This window comes from Salmo trutta, chromosome 31 (genome assembly GCF_901001165.1).
Source record: "Salmo trutta chromosome 31, fSalTru1.1, whole genome shotgun sequence".
In the NCBI taxonomy this organism is placed as follows: domain Eukaryota; kingdom Metazoa; phylum Chordata; class Actinopteri; order Salmoniformes; family Salmonidae; genus Salmo; species Salmo trutta.
This window is the reverse complement of record NC_042987.1, coordinates 34,967,261-34,987,669: the sequence shown is the minus strand read 5'-3', so window position 1 is coordinate 34,987,669 and position 20,409 is coordinate 34,967,261. Positions and strand designations below refer to the sequence as shown.

Below are 20,409 nucleotides of genomic sequence, written 5' to 3'. Positions count from 1 at the left end.
GATGCTGACGATCCTGAAGAAGGTTATCCAGACAGATAACCATCGAGATGAGTGTGTCCAAGGATATGTTGTCATCCAACATGCCAACTCCGTCTTGACTTTTTTGTGCAGTCGGGAATCGAGTGTGGAGCGCCGGCTCATCCCATCCACTGGAGACTGCCACAGTCCGAAAGGTGAGGGCCTACTCCGCAGCAGTCTGGGCACCCTGCTGGAGTTGGAAAAGTCGCTCACTTCCCTCTCTGCCCTCTGGAGGATAGTGGAAGACCGCCCTGAACAGAGCCATGAACTTCTCATAGGTACTCAGCTCCTCTTCTCCCAGACGGCCATAGCCCTCTCCAACGCCGTCCAGTCAGCAGGGAAATGACAGTGGCAACCTTGGACCTCTCGGTGGTGGGGGTTTATGTCTGATAGACAAAATAGAGGGAGCACTGAAGTAGGAAGCCACGGCATTTCGATGGGCGGATGGCTGGCTCACTGTGACGACCCGTGGTATGAGGCCCTCCGTCAGTGGTATGGAGAACCTTGCTGGTGGTGTCGAGGTGGTGGAGAACGCGGAGGACCTCCTTCATGGTCGTACTCAGTAGAGCCAGCTGGTCGTGGTGTTGGGGGAGTAGATGACCCTGTTTCTCGACCATCTGGAATATGGTGTAATTATCTGCTGCTTCCATTATTTCTTGAGGCAGTATTCTGTAATGGAGACGCTGGGAAGCAGGTGCAGATGGTGAGTTTAATAACAACGAACATGGTGCGTCTGGACATGAAAACAGAACCAATACTGCCTGATGATGGAGGTTGTTGAGGGCTATAGGGAGAGTAATCAGGGGGGTGATGAAGTCCAGGTGTACGCAGTGATGGTTGCCAGGACCGGTGGTTAGTAGACTGGCGATGTCGAGCGCCGGAGGGAGGGAGTAGGCGTGACAGATGTATCTATTTATTCACATTTTACCACAGTGAACTAACTCATTGATGATATGACAATAATGCCAATGCTCATTGATATGTCTATCAAAGATTCAGATGAAAAGGGAAACATAAAAGCTGATTCATTTGAAAAGAAGAGGAAACTCAGTACAGAAAGATGAATTCACTTCCCATATCTAAAATGAACCTTGAAACCCAATGCAGGGAAAGAGATGTCTTTTGAAGCCCAATGCAGGGAAAGAGATGTCTTTTGAAGCCCAATGCAGGGAAAGAGATGTCTTTTGAAGCCCAATGCAGGGAAAGAGATGTCTTTTGAAGCCCAATGCAGGGAAAGAGATGTCTTTTGAAGCCCAATGCAGGGAAAGAGATGTCTTTTGAAGCCCAATGCAGGGAAAGAGATGTCTTTTGAAGCCCAATGCAGGGAAAGAGATGTCTTTTGAAGCCCAATGCAGGGAAAGAGATGTCTTTTGAAGCCCAATGCAGGGAAAGAGATGTCTTTTGAAGCCCAATGCAGGGAAAGAGATGTCTTTTGAAGCCCAATGCAGGGAAAGAGATGTCTTTTGAAACCCAATGCAGGGAAAGAGATGTCTTTTGAAGCCCAATGCAGGGAAAGAGATGTCTTTTGAAACCCAATGCAGGGAAAGAGATGTCTTTTGAAGCCCAATGCAGGGAAAGAGATGTCTTTTGAAGCCCAATGCAGGGAAAGAGATGTCTTTTGAAGCCCAATGCAGATGTCTTTTGAAGCCCAATGCAGGGAAAGAGATGTCTTTTGAAGCCCAATGCAGGGAAAGAGATGTCTTTTGAAGCCCAATGCAGGGAAAGAGATGTCTTTTGAAGCCCAATGCTAGGGAAAGAGATGTCTTTTGAAGCCCAATGCAGGGAAAGAGATGTCTTTTGAAGCCCAATGCAGGGAAAGAGATGTCTTTTGAAGCCCAATGCAGGGAAAGAGATGTCTTTTGAAGCCCAATGCAGGGAAAGAGATGTCTTTTGAAGCCCAATGCAGGGAAAGAGATGTCTTTTGAAGCCCAATGCAGGGAAAGAGATGTCTTTTGAAGCCCAATGCAGGGAAAGAGATGTCTTTTGAAACCCAATGCAGGGAAAGAGATGTCTTTTGAAACCCAATGCAGGGAAAGAGATGTCTTTTGAAGCCCAATGCAGGGAAAGAGATGTCTTTTGAAGCCCAATGCAGGGAAAGAGATGTCTTTTGAAACCCAATGCAGGGAAAGAGATGTCTTTTGAAGCCCAATGCAGGGAAAGAGATGTCTTTTGAAGCCCAATGCAGGGAAAGAGATGTCTTTTGAAGCCCAATGCAGGGAAAGAGATGTCTTTTGAAGCCCAATGCAGGGAAAGAGATGTCTTTTGAAACCCAATGCAGGGAAAGAGATGTCTTTTGAAGCCCAATGCAGGGAAAGAGATGTCTTTTGAAACCCAATGCAGGGAAAGAGATGTCTTTTGAAGCCCAATGCAGGGAAAGAGATGTCTTTTGAAGCCCAATGCAGGGAAAGAGATGTCTTTTGAAGCCCAATGCAGGGAAAGAGATGTCTTTTGAAGCCCAATGCAGGGAAAGAGATGTCTTTTGAAGCCCAATGCAGGGAAAGAGATGTCTTTTGAAGCCCAATGCAGGGAAAGAGATGTCTTTTGAAGCCCAATGCAGGGAAAGAGATGTCTTTTGAAGCCCAATGCAGGGAAAGAGATGTCTTTTGAAGCCCAATGCAGGGAAAGAGATGTCTTTTGAAGCCCAATGCAGGGAAAGAGATGTCTTTTGAAGCCCAATGCAGGGAAAGAGATGTCTTTTGAAGCCCAATGCAGGGAAAGAGATGTCTTTTGAAGCCCAATGCAGGGAAAGAGATGTCTTTTGAAGCCCAATGCAGGGAAAGAGATGTCTTTTGAAGCCCAATGCAGGGAAAGAGATGTCTTTTGAAGCCCAATGCAGGGAAAGAGATGTCTTTTGAAGCCCAATGCAGGGAAAGAGATGTCTTTTGAAGCCCAATGCAGGGAAAGAGATGTCTTTTGAAGCCCAATGCAGGGAAAGAGATGTCTTTTGAAGCCCAATGCAGGGAAAGAGATGTCTTTTGAAGCCCAATGCAGGGAAAGAGATGTCTTTTGAAGCCCAATGCAGGGAAAGAGATGTCTTTTGAAGCCCAATGCAGGGAAAGAGATGTCTTTTGAAGCCCAATGCAGGGAAAGAGATGTCTTTTGAAGCCCAATGCAGGGAAAGAGATGTCTTTTGAAGCCCAATGCAGGGAAAGAGATGTCTTTTGAAGCCCAATGCAGGGAAAGAGATGTCTTTTGAAGCCCAATGCAGGGAAAGAGATGTCTTTTGAAGCCCAATGCAGGGAAAGAGATGTCTTTTGAAGCCCAATGCAGGGAAAGAGATGTCTTTTGAAGCCCAATGCAGGGAAAGAGATGTCTTTTGAAGCCCAATGCAGGGAAAGAGATGTCTTTTGAAGCCCAATGCAGGGAAAGAGATGTCTTTTGAAACCCAATGCAGGGAAAGAGATGTCTTTTGAAGCCCAATGCAGGGAAAGAGATGTCTTTTGAAGCCCAATGCAGGGAAAGAGATGTCTTTTGAAGCCCAATGCAGGGAAAGAGATGTCTTTTGAAGCCCAATGCAGGGAAAGAGATGTCTTTTGAAGCCCAATGCAGGGAAAGAGATGTCTTTTGAAGCCCAATGCAGGGAAAGAGATGTCTTTTGAAGCCCAATGCAGGGAAAGAGATGTCTTTTGAAGCCCAATGCAGGGAAAGAGATGTCTTTTGAAGCCCAATGCAGGGAAAGAGATGTCTTTTGAAGCCCAATGCAGGGAAAGAGATGTCTTTGAAACCCAATGCAGGGAAAGAGATGTCTTTTGAAGCCCAATGCAGGGAAAGAGATGTCTTTTGAAGCCCAATGCAGGGAAAGAGATGTCTTTTGAAGCCCAATGCAGGGAAAGAGATGTCTTTTGAAGCCCAATGCAGGGAAAGAGATGTCTTTTGAAGCCCAATGCAGGGAAAGAGATGTCTTTTGAACCCAATGCAGGAAAGAGATGTCTTTTGAAGCCCAATGCAGGGAAAGAGATGTCTTTTGAAGCCCAATGCAGGGAAAGAGATGTCTTTTGAAGCCCAATGCAGGGAAAGAGATGTCTTTTGAAGCCCAATGCAGGGAAAGAGATGTCTTTTGAAGCCCAATGCAGGGAAAGAGATGTCTTTTGAAGCCCAATGCAGGGAAAGAGATGTCTTTTGAAGCCCAATGCAGGGAAAGAGATGTCTTTTGAAGCCCAATGCAGGGAAAGAGATGTTTTTTGAAGCCCAATGCAGGGAAAGAGATGTCTTTTGAAGCCCAATGCAGGGAAAGAGATGTCTTTTGAAGCCCAATGCAGGGAAAGAGATGTCTTTTGAAGCCCAATGCAGGGAAAGAGATGTCTTTTGAAGCCCAATGCAGGGAAAGAGATGTCTTTTGAAGCCCAATGCAGGGAAAGAGATGTCTTTTGAAACCCAATGCAGGGAAAGAGATGTCTTTTGAAGCCCAATGCAGGGAAAGAGATGTCTTTTGAAGCCCAATGCAGGGAAAGAGATGTCTTTTGAAGCCCAATGCAGGGAAAGAGATGTCTTTTGAAGCCCAATGCAGGGAAAGAGATGTCTTTTGAAACCCAATGCAGGGAAAGAGATGTCTTTTGAAACCCAATGCAGGGAAAGAGATGTCTTTTGAAGCCCAATGCAGGGAAAGAGATGTCTTTTGAAGCCCAATGCAGGGAAAGAGATGTCTTTTGAAAGCCCAATGCAGGGAAAGAGATGTCTTTTGAAGCCCAATGCAGGGAAAGAGATGTCTTTTGAAGCCCAATGCAGGGAAAGAGATGTCTTTTGAAGCCCAATGCAGGGAAAGAGATGTCTTTTGAAGCCCAATGCAGGGAAAGAGATGTCTTTTGAAACCCAATGCAGGGAAAGAGATGTCTTTTGAAGCCCAATGCAGGGAAAGAGATGTCTTTTGAAACCCAATGCAGGGAAAGAGATGTCTTTTGAAGCCCAATGCAGGGAAAGAGATGTCTTTTGAAGCCCAATGCAGGGAAAGAGATGTCTTTTGAAGCCCAATGCAGGGAAAGAGATGTCTTTTGAAGCCCAATGCAGGGAAAGAGATGTCTTTTGAAGCCCAATGCAGGGAAAGAGATGTCTTTTGAAGCCCAATGCAGGGAAAGAGATGTCTTTTGAAACCCAATGCAGGGAAAGAGATGTATTTTGAAGCCCAATGCAGGGAAAGAGATGTCTTTTGAAACCCAGCAGGGAAAGAGATGTCTTTTGAAGCCCAATGCAGGGAAAGAGATGTCTTTTGAAGCCCAATGCAGGGAAAGAGATGTCTTTTGAAGCCCAATGCAGGGAAAGAGATGTCTTTTGAAGCCCAATGCAGGGAAAGAGATGTCTTTTGAAGCCCAATGCAGGGAAAGAGATGTCTTTTGAAGCCCAATGCAGGGAAAGAGATGTCTTTTGAAGCCCAATGCAGGGAAAGAGATGTCTTTTGAAGCCCAATGCAGGGAAAGAGATGTCTTTTGAAGCCCAATGCAGGGAAAGAGATGTCTTTTGAAGCCCAATGCAGGGAAAGAGATGTCTTTTGAAGCCCAATGCAGGGAAAGAGATGTCTTTTGAAACCCAATGCAGGGAAAGAGATGTCTTTTGAAGCCCAATGCAGGGAAAGAGATGTCTTTTGAAGCCCAATGCAGGGAAAGAGATGTCTTTTGAAGCCCAATGCAGGGAAAGAGATGTCTTTTGAAACCCAATGCAGGGAAAGAGATGTCTTTTGAAACCCAATGCAGGGAAAGAGATGTCTTTTGAAACCCAATGCAGGGAAAGAGATGTCTTTTGAAGCCCAATGCAGGGAAAGAGATGTCTTTTGAAGCCCAATGCAGGGAAAGAGATGTCTTTTGAAACCCAATGCAGGGAAAGAGATGTCTTTTGAAGCCCAATGCAGGGAAAGAGATGTCTTTTGAAGCCCAATGCAGGGAAAGAGATGTCTTTTGAAACCCAATGCAGGGAAAGAGATGTCTTTTGAAACCCAATGCAGGGAAAGAGATGTCTTTTGAAGCCCAATGCAGGGAAAGAGATGTCTTTTGAAGCCCAATGCAGGGAAAGAGATGTCTTTTGAAACCCAATGCAGGGAAAGAGATGTCTTTTGAAGCCCAATGCAGGGAAAGAGATGTCTTTTTTTTTCTTTCCTTTTTCCAATTCAGAGTGACAACAGCTTATCGATCACGGATTAGAATAACACACGTCTGTCTCCTAGAAATGACATGAACAATACACAGCTCGGTAAAACACACCATGAATACAATTATAACATATTGACATGTTGCTACTGAAATGTCTTATGGCTCTTTTGTGACACCAGTGGAACACGATAGGATAAAGTCTATCACTCCATAAATAAATTGTAAAGTATTGACATTTTGCCATTGAAATATCCTGTTTTTAGGGCGGTGAAACGTAGTGGGAAAAGCCCATCTCAGGGTCGGGCTGTGATTTGCGGGTTGTCAGGTTGGATTGCCACTCTCCCACTGCAGACAACATGGACAAATCAGACAAATTACATTTCCTAGAAATACCAGAGGACTCAGCACTGTTGTGTTTACTGTCAGTTAATTACTGCAGGGACTGACTGCAGAGCAGGTGGGGTTACAGTTCGTCCTCTGTCCGCTCTCTCTCCCTCTCACTCCTCCCTCCTTCCAGCCTTCAGCCTCTCCTTTTAACTTCCTTCTTTCCCTGTCTTCTCTTTCTAATCTATTCCTTGTGTGTTGGTCTCTATCTTTCCCCTGTGTTTGTTGGTCTCTATCTTTCCCCTGTGTTTGTTGGTCTTCCTAAATCAGTGTATTCTCTCTGTCTTTCTCTAACACTGTCATTTAGGCCATCTTGCTCTCCCCAATGCGTCTTCACTGGGTCAGAGAGCTGTGGACTGCTATTATTCTGGTGATCTCAGCAGGAGTTGTTGGAGAGAGGAACAGAGAGGAAACTACAGTCTTATGGCACTAGCGCAAAATGCACCAACCAGTATGATAAAAACCTTAATAATTGAATGCATGATAGGCTACAATAGTGGTAAATGTACCCACTGTAGCGACAGATCTAGGATCAGTTTATCCTCCCCAAATCGGTCATCCTTAACCATAAGTAGGGGGAGACTGATGCCATTGTCTAGAGGCATCTTCACCCTACTCCCCACTGACGTATAGCGCAGTATAGCATATCCTGTACTTCTCTCCCAAGGAGCTTAGTACTTCTGACCAATGTATTCCTCTGAGGTGACCTGAGGACAGAGCAGTGGTCTGTGTTACTCTGACAGGGGGGTGACCTGAGGACAGAGCAGTGTGGTCTGTGTTACTCTGAGTTGACCTGAGGACAGAGCAGTGTGGTCTGTGTTACTCTGACAGGGGGGTGACCTGAGGACAGAGCAGTGTGGTCTGTGTTACTCTGACAGGGGGGTGACCTGAGGACAGAGCAGTGTGGTCTGTGTTACTCTGACAGGGGGGTGACCTGAGGACAGAGCAGTGTGGTCTGTGTTACTCTGACAGGGGGGTGACCTGAGGACAGAGCAGTGTGGTCTGTGTTACTCTGACAGGGGGGTGACCTGAGGACAGAGCAGTGTGGTCTGTGTTACTCTGAGGTGACCTGAGGACAGAGCAGTGTGGTCTGTGTTACTCTGACAGGGGGGTGACCTGAGGACAGAGCAGTGTGGTCTGTGTTACTCTGACAGGGGGGTGACCTGAGGACAGAGCAGTGTGGTCTGTGTTACTCTGAGGTGACCTGAGGACAGAGCAGTGTGGTCTGTGTTACTCTGAGGTGACCTGAGGACAGAGCAGTGTGGTCTGTGTTACTCTGACAGGGGGGTGACCTGAGGACAGAGCAGTGTGGTCTGTGTTACTCTGACAGGGGGGTGACCTGAGGACAGAGCAGTGTGGTCTGTGTTACTCTGAGGTGACCTGAGGACAGAGCAGTGGTCTGTGTTACTCTGACAGGGGGGTGACCTGAGGACAGAGCAGTGTGGTCTGTGTTACTCTGACAGGGGGTGACCTGAGGACAGAGCAGTGTGGTCTGTGTTACTCTGAGGTGACCTGAGGACAGAGCAGAGTGGTCTGTGCTACTCTGACAGGGGGTGGGGAACATGGGGATGCCATCCCACTGAGGACAAGGAGTAGGAGATGGTCCTGGGGCCTTATTTCAGTCAAATGCAGTTAGTCTTTTATTGTCTCCGTAGGGGAAATTGGTTTTACGTTTACGTTTACGTCATTTAGCAGACGCTCTTATCCAGAGCGACTTACAAATTGGTGCATTCACTTTATGATATCCAGTGGCCAGACGGAAACCACTCCTCAGTAAAAGGCACATGACAGCTCGCTTGGAGTTTGCCAAAAGGCACCTAAAGGACTCTCAGACCATGAGAAACAAGATTCTCTGGTCTGATGAAACCAAGATTGAACTCTTTGGCCTGAATGCCAAGTGTCACATCTGGAGGAAACCTGGCACCATCCCTACGGTGAAGCATAGTGGTTGCAGCATCATGCTGTGGGGATATTTTTCAGCTGAAGGGACTGGTAGACTAGTCAGGAACGAAAGAAAGATGAACGGAGCAAAGTACAGAGTGATCCTTGATGAAAACCTGCTCCAGAGCGCTAAGGACCTCTGACTGGGTCACCTTCCAACAGGACAACAACCATAAGCACACAGCCAAACCAATGCAGGAGTGGCTTCGGGACAAATCTCTGAATGTCCTTGAGTGGCCCAGCCAGAGCCTGGACTTGAACCCGATCTAACATCTCTGGAGAGACCTGAAAATAGCTGTACAGCGATGCTCCCCATCCAACATGACAGAGCTTGAGAGGATCTGCAGAGAAGAATGGGAGAAACTCCCCAAATACAGGGTTGCCAAGCTTGTAGCGTCATACCCAAGAAGACTCAAGGCTGTAATCGCTGCCAAAGGTGCTTCAACAAAGTACTGGGTAAAGGGTCTGAATACTTATGTAAATGTAATATTTAAGTTTTTATTTTTAATACATTTGCAAACATTTCTAAAAACATGTTTTGATTTGTCATTATGGGTTATTGTGTGTATATTGATGAGGAGAAAAAAACGATTTAATAAATTTTAGAATTAGGGTGTAACGTAACAAAATGTGGAAAAAGTCAAGGGGTCTGAATCCTTTCCTAATGCACTGTATGTTATGTATAATTGTTTTCTCAGTAATGTGTGAACACAGATAGCAGGTTAGCCAGTGGCTCTGCTGTTTCTTCTTCCATTTACAGTGGGATGTTAAGCAGTGCCGAGATTGGCTTGGCTTGGGTTAGGAAAGCATCAGATCCTGCTGACAAGAGGGAAGACGCTTTTATGGTGGTTTCTTTCTGCTACATGTTCTTTCTCTCTCATTCATTCTCTCTCTTTATTATTCGTTATCTCTCTTTCTCATTATCTCTGTCTCTCATTCATTTTCTCTCTCTCTTATCTCTATTATTCATTATCTCTATCATTTATTCTCTCTTTCTCTCTTATTTATTCATCCTCTCTCTCTACGGACATGCGCTGCATACGTAATACATCTCGCATGCAGGGCACGTGGGCGTTCAAACACACACACTCTCTCTTCATCACCCCCCCATTCTCCCCAAACACCACCACACCTATCTCTCACTCGAATTCCTCGATAGCCTCCCTTTCCTCCATCCTTCTCCTTTGTTTATTTGGCCGTATCCCTGCTTCAGTTCCACTTGGATGGAGTGAATATATAACAGAGGGTGATGTATAACCCCACTCTGTCAGGAGCCGCTAGCTGAAACACCTTTGTTTACTGCCCACCATTACAGAGAAACGCACCAGACAACCTATCTGACGTCATAACATCGAAACAGACGTGCACAGCACAGGAGGATGGTGGTACCTTAATTGGGGAGGACGAGCTCGTTGTAATGACTGGAGCTGAATGAGTGGAATGGTATCAAATACATCAAACACACTGTTTCCATTTGTTTGATTCCGTTCTATTCGCTGTGTTCCAGCCATCATTATGAGCCGTCCTCCCCTCAGCAGCCTCCACTGGTGCACGTACACACGTACTGCATCCATCAACCCCCTCATCACACACCACCGTCTTTAATAAATACTGCCTCTGAGTTCAGTCAGTGTCGCTGTTTTGAATGATCTTTGAATAGAAGAAAAATAATCCCCACCTAATTGATACTGGTATTTTGTTTATAAATATCACGTAAATGTTTGTGTTGACTTTTGTAATCAAATTGGTCATTGTGTTAGGAAACATTTTTCTAAAGGATTTATTTTTAATTTTTTTGAGAACCTGATCTTTTGGCAAACATTGAAGGAAACATATTTAAAATCCAGTACTCTCTGTACCCAAAATGACCAGTATGAATATGTTATCTGTAAAAATATCAACACTTCCTGTAAGTCTTGGGTGTTTAGAATACTGTAGTCTCACAGCAGGTCATAGAGTGCCCCCTAGTGCTATGTACATGGAATTGACTAAATATTAGGATTTGACAACCGATGGAATAGTCAATGTATTCCCTTGAATGAATGTCCTCTGCAATGTGTCGACGTAGTGGCTGGTTTGGGATTATCAAAGCACTATATGCTCATGTAACATAATATGGAAGCAATGACACTAGATGCCTTTTTTGTAGTCTCATCTATGTCCACTGTATCTTTTGTAGTTCTAGCTATGTCCACTGTATCTTTTTGTAGTCTCATCTATGTCCACTGTATCTTTTTGTAGTCTCATCTATGTCCACTGTATCTTTTGTAGTTCCATCTATGTCCACTGTATCTTTTTGTAGTCTCATCTATGTCCACTGTATCTTTTTGTAGTCTCATCTATGTCCACTGTATCTTTTTGTAGTCTCATCTATGTCCACTGTATCTTTTTGTAGTTCCATCTATGTCCACTGTATCTTTTTGTAGTTCCATCTATGTCCACTGAACCTTTTTGTAGTTCCATCTATGTCCACTGAACCTTTTTGTAGTTCCATCTATGTCCACTGAATCTTTTTGTAGTTCCATCTATGTCCACTGAACCTTTTTGTAGTTCCATCTATGTCCACTGAATCTTTTTGTAGTTCCATCTATGTCCACTGAATCTTAGCCATAATCTTCTATCAATGTTATGTATCAACATTCTGTCAGCTTTCCCATGACTTTTAGTCTTCGCTATAACCATAGTTCTGTCAACCTTCATTATAACCCTCTAAGTTCTACATCAGCTTTCTTTCAACGTCTCTACTGCCATAACCTTCTATCAACGTTCTACTAGCATTCTCTCAACCTTTGCCTTTCAGGACACCAATGAGACTCCGGGAGTGCCCCTGTTCGGCAGCACTCTGGGAGTGGACCTTTGCCGGGGCCGCAGGCGTCACTCGGGCACGCTACAGCTGCCCCCGTTGTCATGGCGACAGGCGGAGAGGGATCTAAGCCGCACACCAGAGGGGGACGCCATGGCCCGGCCCACCACCCTGCCCTTCCACCCGCTGCCACAAATCAACATCATCCACGCCGACCCCGACAGGTTAGGTCAGAAACTAGCAGACACTGCAGTCCTGGAGGACTCAAGATGTGCTTCTTGACTTGGGGTTAAACCAAAATTGTTTTCTCCTGTCTGTATTAGAGCATTCTATGTTCATGTTTTGGTGAACCAATCTTACTCTATGCTAAGGTATAATATGTGTTGGTGGAGTCCTAGAAGCATGTCTCCCGAGTGGCGCAGCGGTCTAAGGCACTGCATCTCAGGGCTAGAGGCGTCACTACAGACCCTGGTTCAATTCCAGGCTGTATCACAACCGGCCGTGATTGGGAGTCCCATAGGGCGGCGCACAATTGGCCCAGCATCGTTAGGGTTTGGCCGGGAAAAGGCCGTCATTGTAAATAAGAATTTGTTATTAACTGACTTGCCTAGTTAAATAAAATGAAATATACATCTGTTCTGGACATTGTATCAGCAAAGTGCACTTTCATCCAACAACCACTGGGTGGAGATAAAGGGCTCTAATGCCATTTGTGGTGCCTGCTGAATTCTAGGATTGGGCGATATTCTGTGTACCAGGGTATTTCAAAATACTGATGGTATGATTTTCAATACTGTGTACTACAGAGGGGGTGGACCTTAAAAAGGTCACTTTCTGGGCTTGAATGGAAAGAGAGAGAGATAGAGATGGGACTGTATGGAAGAGGGAAAGTGGGTAGAGATTGTTTAAATGAAACAGAGAAAAAGTAGGTAGGTAGAGAATACTTGAGAGAGAGGGAGTGAAGGGAAAGATGGAGGGAGAGGCATAGAGTGTCACACCCGGCGAATCCTTGAAGTCCTGACAGAATAATAGAGAAGAACTGGCCAAACAGGCCTGCCAACTAGAGCTGTCGGAAGAACCTTGTTCTGTGCTCACTGGTGCGTCGTGTCCTGTATCCTCTCTGGTGTGTCGTGTCCTGTATCCTCTCTGGTGCGTCGTGTCCTGTAGCCTCTCTGGTGCGTCGTGTCCTGTATCCTCTCTGGTGTGTATTGTCCTGTATCTTCTCTGGTGTGTCGTGTCCTGTATCCTCTCTGGTGTGTATTGTCCTGTATCTTCTCTGGTGCGTCGTGTCCTGTATCCTCTCTGGTGTGTCGTGTCCTGTATCTTCTCTGGTGCGTCGTGTCCTGTATCCTCTCTGGTGTGTCGTGTCCTGTATCCTCTCTGGTGTGTAGTGTCCTGTATCTTCTCTGGTGTGTATTGTCCTGTATCTTCTCTGGTGCGTCGTGTCCTGTATCCTCTCTGGTGTGTAGTGTCCGGTATCCTCTCTGGTGCGTCGTGTCCTGTATCCTCTCTGGTGTGTCGTGTCCTGTATCTTCTCTGGTGCGTCGTGTCCTGTATCCTCTCTGGTGTGTCGTGTCCTGTATCCACTCTGGTGTGTAGTGTCCGGTATCCTCTCTGGTGTGTCGTGTCCGGTATCCTCTCTGGTGTGTCGTGTCCGGTATCCTCTCTGGTGTGTCGTGTCCTGTATCTTCTCTGGTGTGTAGTGTCCTGTAGCCTCTCTGGTGTGTAGTGTCCTGTATCCTCTCTGGTGTGTAGTGTCCTGTATCCTCTCTGGTGTGTAGTGTCCTGTAGCCTCTCTGGTGTGTAGTGTCCTGTATCCTCTCTGGTGTGTAGTGTCCTGTATCCTCTCTGGTGTGTAGTGTCCTGTATCCTCTCTGGTGTGTAGTGTCCTGTATCCTCTCTGGTGTGTAGTGTCCTGTATCCTCTCTGGTGTGTCGTGTCCTGTATTCTCTCTGATGTGTCCTGTCCTGTATCCTCTCTGGTGTGTAGTGTCCTGTATCCTCTCTGGTGTGTCGTGTCCTGTATCCTCTCTGGTGTGTCCTGTCCTGTATCCTCTCTGGTGTGTCCTGTCCTGTATCCTCTCTGGTGTGTCGTGTCCTGTATCCTCTCTGGTGTGTCCTGTCCTGTATCCTCTCTGGTGTGTCCTGTCCTGTATCCTCTCTGGTGTGTCGTGTCCTGTATCCTCTCTGGTGTGTCGTGTCCTGTATCCTCTCTGGTGTGTCGTGTCCTGTATCCTCTCTGGTGCGTCGTGTCCTGTAGCCTCTCTGGTGCGTCGTGTCCTGTATCCTCTCTGGTGTGTATTGTCCTGTATCTTCTCTGGTGTGTCGTGTCCTGTATCCTCTCTGGTGTGTATTGTCCTCTATCTTCTCTGGTGCGTCGTGTCCTGTATCCTCTCTGGTGTGTCGTGTCCTGTATCTTCTCTGGTGCGTCGTGTCCTGTATCCTCTCTGGTGTGTCGTGTCCTGTATCCTCTCTGGTGTGTAGTGTCCTGTATCTTCTCTGGTGTGTATTGTCCTGTATCTTCTCTGGTGCGTCGTGTCCTGTATCCTCTCTGGTGTGTAGTGTCCGGTATCCTCTCTGGTGCGTCGTGTCCTGTATCCTCTCTGGTGTGTCGTGTCCTGTATCTTCTCTGGTGCGTCGTGTCCTGTATCCTCTCTGGTGTGTCGTGTCCTGTATCCACTCTGGTGTGTAGTGTCCGGTATCCTCTCTGGTGTGTCGTGTCCAGTATCCTCTCTGGTGTGTCGTGTCCGGTATCCTCTCTGGTGTGTCGTGTCCTGTATCTTCTCTGGTGTGTAGTGTCCTGTAGCCTCTCTGGTGTGTAGTGTCCTGTATCCTCTCTGGTGTGTAGTGTCCTGTATCCTCTCTGGTGTGTAGTGTCCTGTATCCTCTCTGGTGTGTAGTGTCCTGTAGCCTCTCTGGTGTGTAGTGTCCTGTATCCTCTCTGGTGTGTAGTGTCCTGTATCCTCTCTGGTGTGTAGTGTCCTGTATCCTCTCTGGTGTGTAGTGTCCTGTATCCTCTCTGGTGTGTAGTGTCCTGTATCCTCTCTGGTGTGTCGTGCCCTGTATTCTCTCTGGTGTGTCCTGTCCTGTATCCTCTCTGGTGTGTAGTGTCCTGTATCCTCTCTGGTGTGTCGTGTCCTGTATCCTCTCTGGTGTGTCCTGTCCTGTCCTGTATCCTCTCTGGTGTGTCCTGTCCTGTATCCTCTCTGGTGTGTCGTGTCCTGTATCCTCTCTGGTGTGTAGTGTCCTGTAGCCTCTCTGGTGTGTAGTGTCCTGTAGCCTCACACTTGAGCTCCACTCATTGGGACTGAGTGAACTGGACTCTGTTCTAAACCAAGACCCTGGCTATGGAGGCTCATGGGGACAAAACAGAGCTGGAACAGAATATAGACTCACGTGGGAATACCGAATCGGACAAGAAGACGAGCGTTTCACCCCACATCGCCCCGAGACCGTTTCGTAAGCAGGTGGTGAACAAGCGCCGTTACAGGCGCTTCACTGTGGACCACACCTGGTAAGGCCCTGGAGGTGTGTGTGCGTGTGTGTTCACATGCACGTGTGTATAGCATATAGCATGGAGCCTGGTCACTTCAGTGTGATTGTTTCACCCTTTCTGTAACATTTAAGCAACTTATGTCTGCTGAAAATATCACTTTTAAAGTTTATATACTGTTAAGTCATAGCCAACTAATGTTGTTGACTCATCTTGTACTCATATATGTGGCCAAATCATAAATTGGAGAAAATGCTTCAAAACACTTAAAACACTTTAAAAAAAAACACCTCAAACTTGTATCTCAAACAGACTGTTTCAAAAATGCTTGTCAATGTATGGCATCCTGTCTCATTGTCTGAGCTGGGCCGTCAGTGGTTTATTCACATGAATATTTTAATGACCGGTATACGCCCTCACCATTCTGTTGCTGGGGTACGCCCTCACCATTATGTTGTTGGGGTACGCCCACACTATTCTGTTGTTGGGGTACGCCCACACCATTCTGTTGCTGGGGTACGCCCACACCATTCGTTTGCTGGGGTATGCCCACACTATTCTGTTGTTGGGGTACGCCCTCACCATTCTGTTGCTGGGGTATGCTCAACCATTCGTTTGCTGGGGTACGCCCACACTATTCTGTTGTTGGGGTACGCCCACACCATTCTGTTGCTGGGGTACGCTCAACCATTCGTTTGCTGGGGTACGCCCACACCATTCTGTTGCTGGGGTACGCCCACACCATTCTGTTGCTGGGGTACGCCCACACCATTCTGTTGTTGGGGTACGCCCACACCATTCTGTTGTTGGGGTACGCCCACACCATTCTGTTGTTGGGGTACGCCCACACCATTCTGTTGTTGGGGTACGCCCTCACCATTCTGTTGTTGGGGTACGCCCTCACCATTCTGTTGTTGGGGTACGCCCTCACCATTCTGTTGCTGGGGTACGCTCAACCATTCGTTTGCTGGGGTACGCCCACACCATTCGTTTGCTGGGGTACGCCCACACCATTCGTTTGCTGGGGTACGCCCACACCATTCTGTTGCTGGGGTACGCCCACACCATTCTGTTGTTGGGGTACGCCCACACCATTCTGTTGTTGGGGTGCGACCACACCATTCTGTTGTTGGGGTACGACCACACCATTCTGTTGTTGGGGTACGACCACACCATTCTGTTGTTGGGGTACGCCAACACCATTCTGTTGCTGGGGTACGCCCACACCATTCTGTTGCTGGGGTACGCCCACACCATTCTGTTGCTGGGGTACACCCACACCATTCTGTTGCTGGGGTACGCCCACACCATTCTGTTGTTGGGGTACGACCACACCATTCTGTTGCTGGAGTACGCCCACACCATTCTGTTGCTGGGGTACGCCCACACCATTCTGTTGCTGGGATACGCCCACACCATTCTGTTGTTGGGGTACGCCCACACCATTCTGTTGTTGGGGTACGCCCACACCATTCTGTTGTTGGGGTACGCCCACACCATTCTGTTGTTGGGGTACGCCCACACCATTCTGTTGTTGGGATACGCCCACACCATTCTGTTGTTGGGGTACGCCCACACCCTTCCAACACAGAAAAGCTGCTTTTTTAAATACTTCATTAAAACGTTTTGGAAGGAAAGGTATTTCACTAATTTTGTAATAAATTATAGGTCATATTTAATAGAAATCTGGAAACATGGACAGTTACTTTACAACCAAATCTGTATTTTGGATGTAAATGGCATGTTGTAGAAGAGTCCAGACACCTTTTTTTGTGATTTCACATGTTTTTGAGAAACACCCCAAATAGCAAATCACTTCCTCATCGTCATTGTGTAGTATGGGGACCCCAAAATGACATGAACAAAGGCTCAAAAAAGTCATTTTTAAGCAACTTATTCCTGGATTGATATGTAATTATGTGAAATGGGACAACTGTTGAAACAATGTTTACCTCAGGAGGAGGATGTTCCAGTTCCAGGAGAAAACAATGTGAACTGAAACCATTACCTCAGAATCTGTAACCTGGCCTACAAATCATACAGGTTTGCTCATTAAAATGTCTGTCATCATTCTTGGAGGAAAAACATATCTGGTTCTTGTTATTATTCAACTTTAAAGCTTTTTACAGAAAAAATAAATAATAATTTAATGCTGCAATATATAACTTTTTGGGTGACCTGACAAAATGTACATAGAAATGTGACTTATAGATCTATCATTCTAATTGAAAGCAAGTCTAAGAAGGGGTAGATCTGTTCTATGGGTGCCATTTCTATGCTTCCTGTTTTTGTTTTTGCGTCTTTTACTTTCGGTTTTGTACACCAGCTTCAAACAGCTGAAAATACAATATTTTTGGTTATGGAAAATATATTTCACAACGGTTTAGATGATTCAATGATTCTCTACACTATAGTTGCTTGTTTTGTCACAAACTGAAATTAGTCTAACTATTTACATTTTTGCAACCAGGAAATGGCGGAGTGATTTCTGCATAGTGCATCTTTAACCTTGTACCATCGCCCTCTAGTGACTCCTTGTGGTGGGCCGGGTGCCTGCAAGCTGACTTCAGTCGGCAGTTGTATGTACAGTGTTTCCTCAGACACATTGGTGTGGCTGGCTTCCGGGTTAAGTGAGCAGTGTGTCATGAAGCAGTGTGGCTTGACAGGATCGTGTAAGCGGATGCATGGCTCTTGACCTTCACCTCTCCCAAGTCCTTAGGGGAGTTGCAGTGATGGGACAATTGGATATCACGAAATTGGGGTAAAAGGGGTTAAAAAAAAAGCTTAGCTTGGTGCGGTTGAGGAGAAGAAAGGCTGCCTGACTGTCCCCTTGTCCCTCTCCTGACTGTCCCCTTGTCTCTATCTCGTCTGCTTCCACTCAGATGACAACAACAGTTAGTTCTGGTTGCTCTCTAACGTTCACACGTTGCTTGACCCCCAGCTGAACCTGAAGTCTGCCTCCTGCATTTTCCCATAGATAACTCTATCCCGATACAAGCAATACACAGAGACTTGAGAGAGAGATGTACAGTCCACTCCTGATCAATGGCTTGGGACTGTTACTGGGACTGTCTGGGACTGTTACTGGGACTGTCTGGGACCGTTACTGGGACTGTCTGGGACTGTTACTGGGACTGTTACTGGGACTGTTACTGGGACTGTTACTGGGACTGTTACTGGGACTGTCTGGGACTGTTACTGGGACTGTCTGGGACTGTTACTGGGACTGTCTGGGACTGTTACTGGGACTGTTACTGGGACTGTTACTGGGACTGTCTGGGACCGTTACTGGGACCGTTACTGGGACCGTTACTGGGACCGTTACTGGGACTGTTACTGGGACTGTTACTGGGACTGTTACTGGGACCGTTACTGGGACTGTTACTGGGACTGTCTGGGACTTACTGGGACTGTTACTGGGACTGTTACTGGGACTGTTACTGGGACTGTTACTGGGACTGTCTGGGACTGTTACTGGGACTGTCTGGGACTGTTACTGGGACTGTCTGGGACCGTTACTGGGACTGTCTGGGACTGTTACTGGGACTGTTACTGGGACTGTTACTGGGACTGTTACTGGGACTGTTACTGGGACTGTTACTGGGACTGTCTGGGACTGTTACTGGGACTGTCTGGGACTGTCTGGGACTGTTACTGGGACTGTTACTGGGACTGTCTGGGACCGTTACTGGGACCGTTACTGGGACCGTTACTGGGACTGTTACTGGGACTGTTACTGGGACCGTTACTGGGACCGTTACTGGGACTGTCTGGGACTGTCTGGGACTTACTGGGACTGTTACTGGGACTGTTACTGGGACTGTCTGGGACTGTTACTGGGACTGTCTGGGACTGTTACTGGGACTGTCTGGGACTGTTACTGGGACTGTTACTGGGACTGTCTGGGACTGTCTGGGACTGTTACTGGGACTGTTACTGGGACTGTTACTGGGACTGTTACTGGGACTGTTACTGGGACTGTTACTGGGACTGTCTGGGACCGTTACTGGGACTGTTACTGGGACCGTTACTGGGACTGTTACTGGGACTGTTACTGGGACTGTTACTGGGACCGTTACTGGGACTGTTACTGGGACTGTCTGGGACTGTCTGGGACTTACTGGGACTGTTACTGGGACTGTTACTGGGACTGTCTGGGACTGTTACTGGGACTGTCTGGGACTGTTACTGGGACTGTCTGGGACTGTTACTGGGACTGTTACTGGGACTGTCTGGGACTGTTACTGGGACTGTTACTGGGACTGTTACTGGGACTGTCTGGGACCGTTACTGGGACTGTTACTGGGACTGTCTGGGACCGTTACTGGGACTGTTACTGGGACCGTTACTGGGACTGTTACTGGGACTGTTACTGGGACCGTTACTGGGACTGTCTGGGACCGTTACTGGGACCGTTACTGGGACCGTTACTGGGACTGTTACTGGGACCGTTACTGGGACCGTTACTGGGACTGTCTGGGACTGTTACTGGGACTGTTACTGGGACTGTCTGGGACTGTTACTGGGACTGTCTGGGACTGTCTGGGACTGTTACTGGGACTGTCTGGGACTAAATATAAAAACATGAAGACAAATAAATCAAGAAAGACGATTTATTTGAATTGGGACTGGTGAATTGCAATGCATTTATCCATGTGCATTTATCAGGAGTCGACTGCATTGAATTAACCTGGTCAACCTGGTGAAAAATAGTCCCTTTGGCTGTTTGGCCCAAGGCCCATGACCCTTTACTGAGTGTCTCCTAACCTGTCCCTCTCCCTACTCCCCTCTACTTCACCTCTCTGGTTGGACACTGCAGAGTACCTCAATCCCTCCTTCCTTCTGAAGAGCATCTGGGTTTTCCACTGCTGTAACACATTTTGTTTAAAGCAGGGATCTCATGATCTGGGGGCCAACGTCAGCCTTTCAGTTATCATGGGGCCCACAAAAAGCAGTGTGTCAGCCTGATAGTTTGAGACCCCGGTGGAGAAACACGATCGGCCCTGTAAACACTGTTGATGCCTAATCACTTCTAGGATTGCTATGTCACGTGTTGTCACCTTTGATACTTGACACCAAGCATCAACTATGGAGGGGGTGGGGACACAAGCTAGCGTCGTCAGGCTTTTTCTCCGTACTATTGGCTCTCTCTCTCTCTCTCTCTCTCTCTCTCTCTCTCTCTCTCTCTCTCTCTCTCTCTCTCTCTCTTTGAATCACTCTCTCTCTCTCTCTCTCTCTCTCTCTCTCTCTCTCTCTCTGAATCACTCTCTGTCTTGCTTGTGATTCCAGTAACCGTGTAATGTTCCATTATATACCGTCATGCAATTTAGACACAGTGGAACCAAGAGTCAGATGACTACACTGACTATAGGGACAGACGAGGAGACAGTCTATCCTCTGTAGTCCAGCCCAGATCTACCTCTCAACAAGCCAATCCTGTGCCATCACACTGTTGGCCTCTGGTCAGGGATAGGGCACTCAGTGGCAGGGTGTGTGAGTGAATGTGGTCAGAGTGGAGTGTGTGTGTGGTCAGAGGGGTGTGTGTGGTCAGAGGGGTGTGTGAGTGTGTGTGGTCAGAGGGGTGTGTGAGTGTGTGTGGTCAGAGAGGTGTGTGAGTGTGTTTCTGGTCAGAGGAGGGGTGTGGAGGGAGGAGGAGGAGCAGTGAGATAATGATGGAGAGAGGAGGAGGTGCAG

At 47.1% G+C, this 20,409-nt stretch overlaps 1 protein-coding gene across 3 annotated transcripts in view; it reads left to right on the top strand.

Moving 5' to 3' along the window:
• Positions 1 to 20,409, top strand: part of LOC115170094 (cAMP-specific 3',5'-cyclic phosphodiesterase 4B) — a 111,876-nt gene that overhangs the window by 28,576 nt on the left and 62,891 nt on the right. For 2 of the 3 annotated variants that reach the window (XM_029726373.1, XM_029726374.1), the window contains one exon: positions 11,221 to 11,447. In XM_029726373.1, the coding sequence (XP_029582233.1) occupies positions 11,221 to 11,447 (227 nt within the window). Of the gene's footprint in view, positions 1 to 11,220; positions 11,448 to 14,508; positions 14,737 to 20,409 lie in introns of those variants that run through there. The other variant, XM_029726375.1, reaches the window with a different exon arrangement.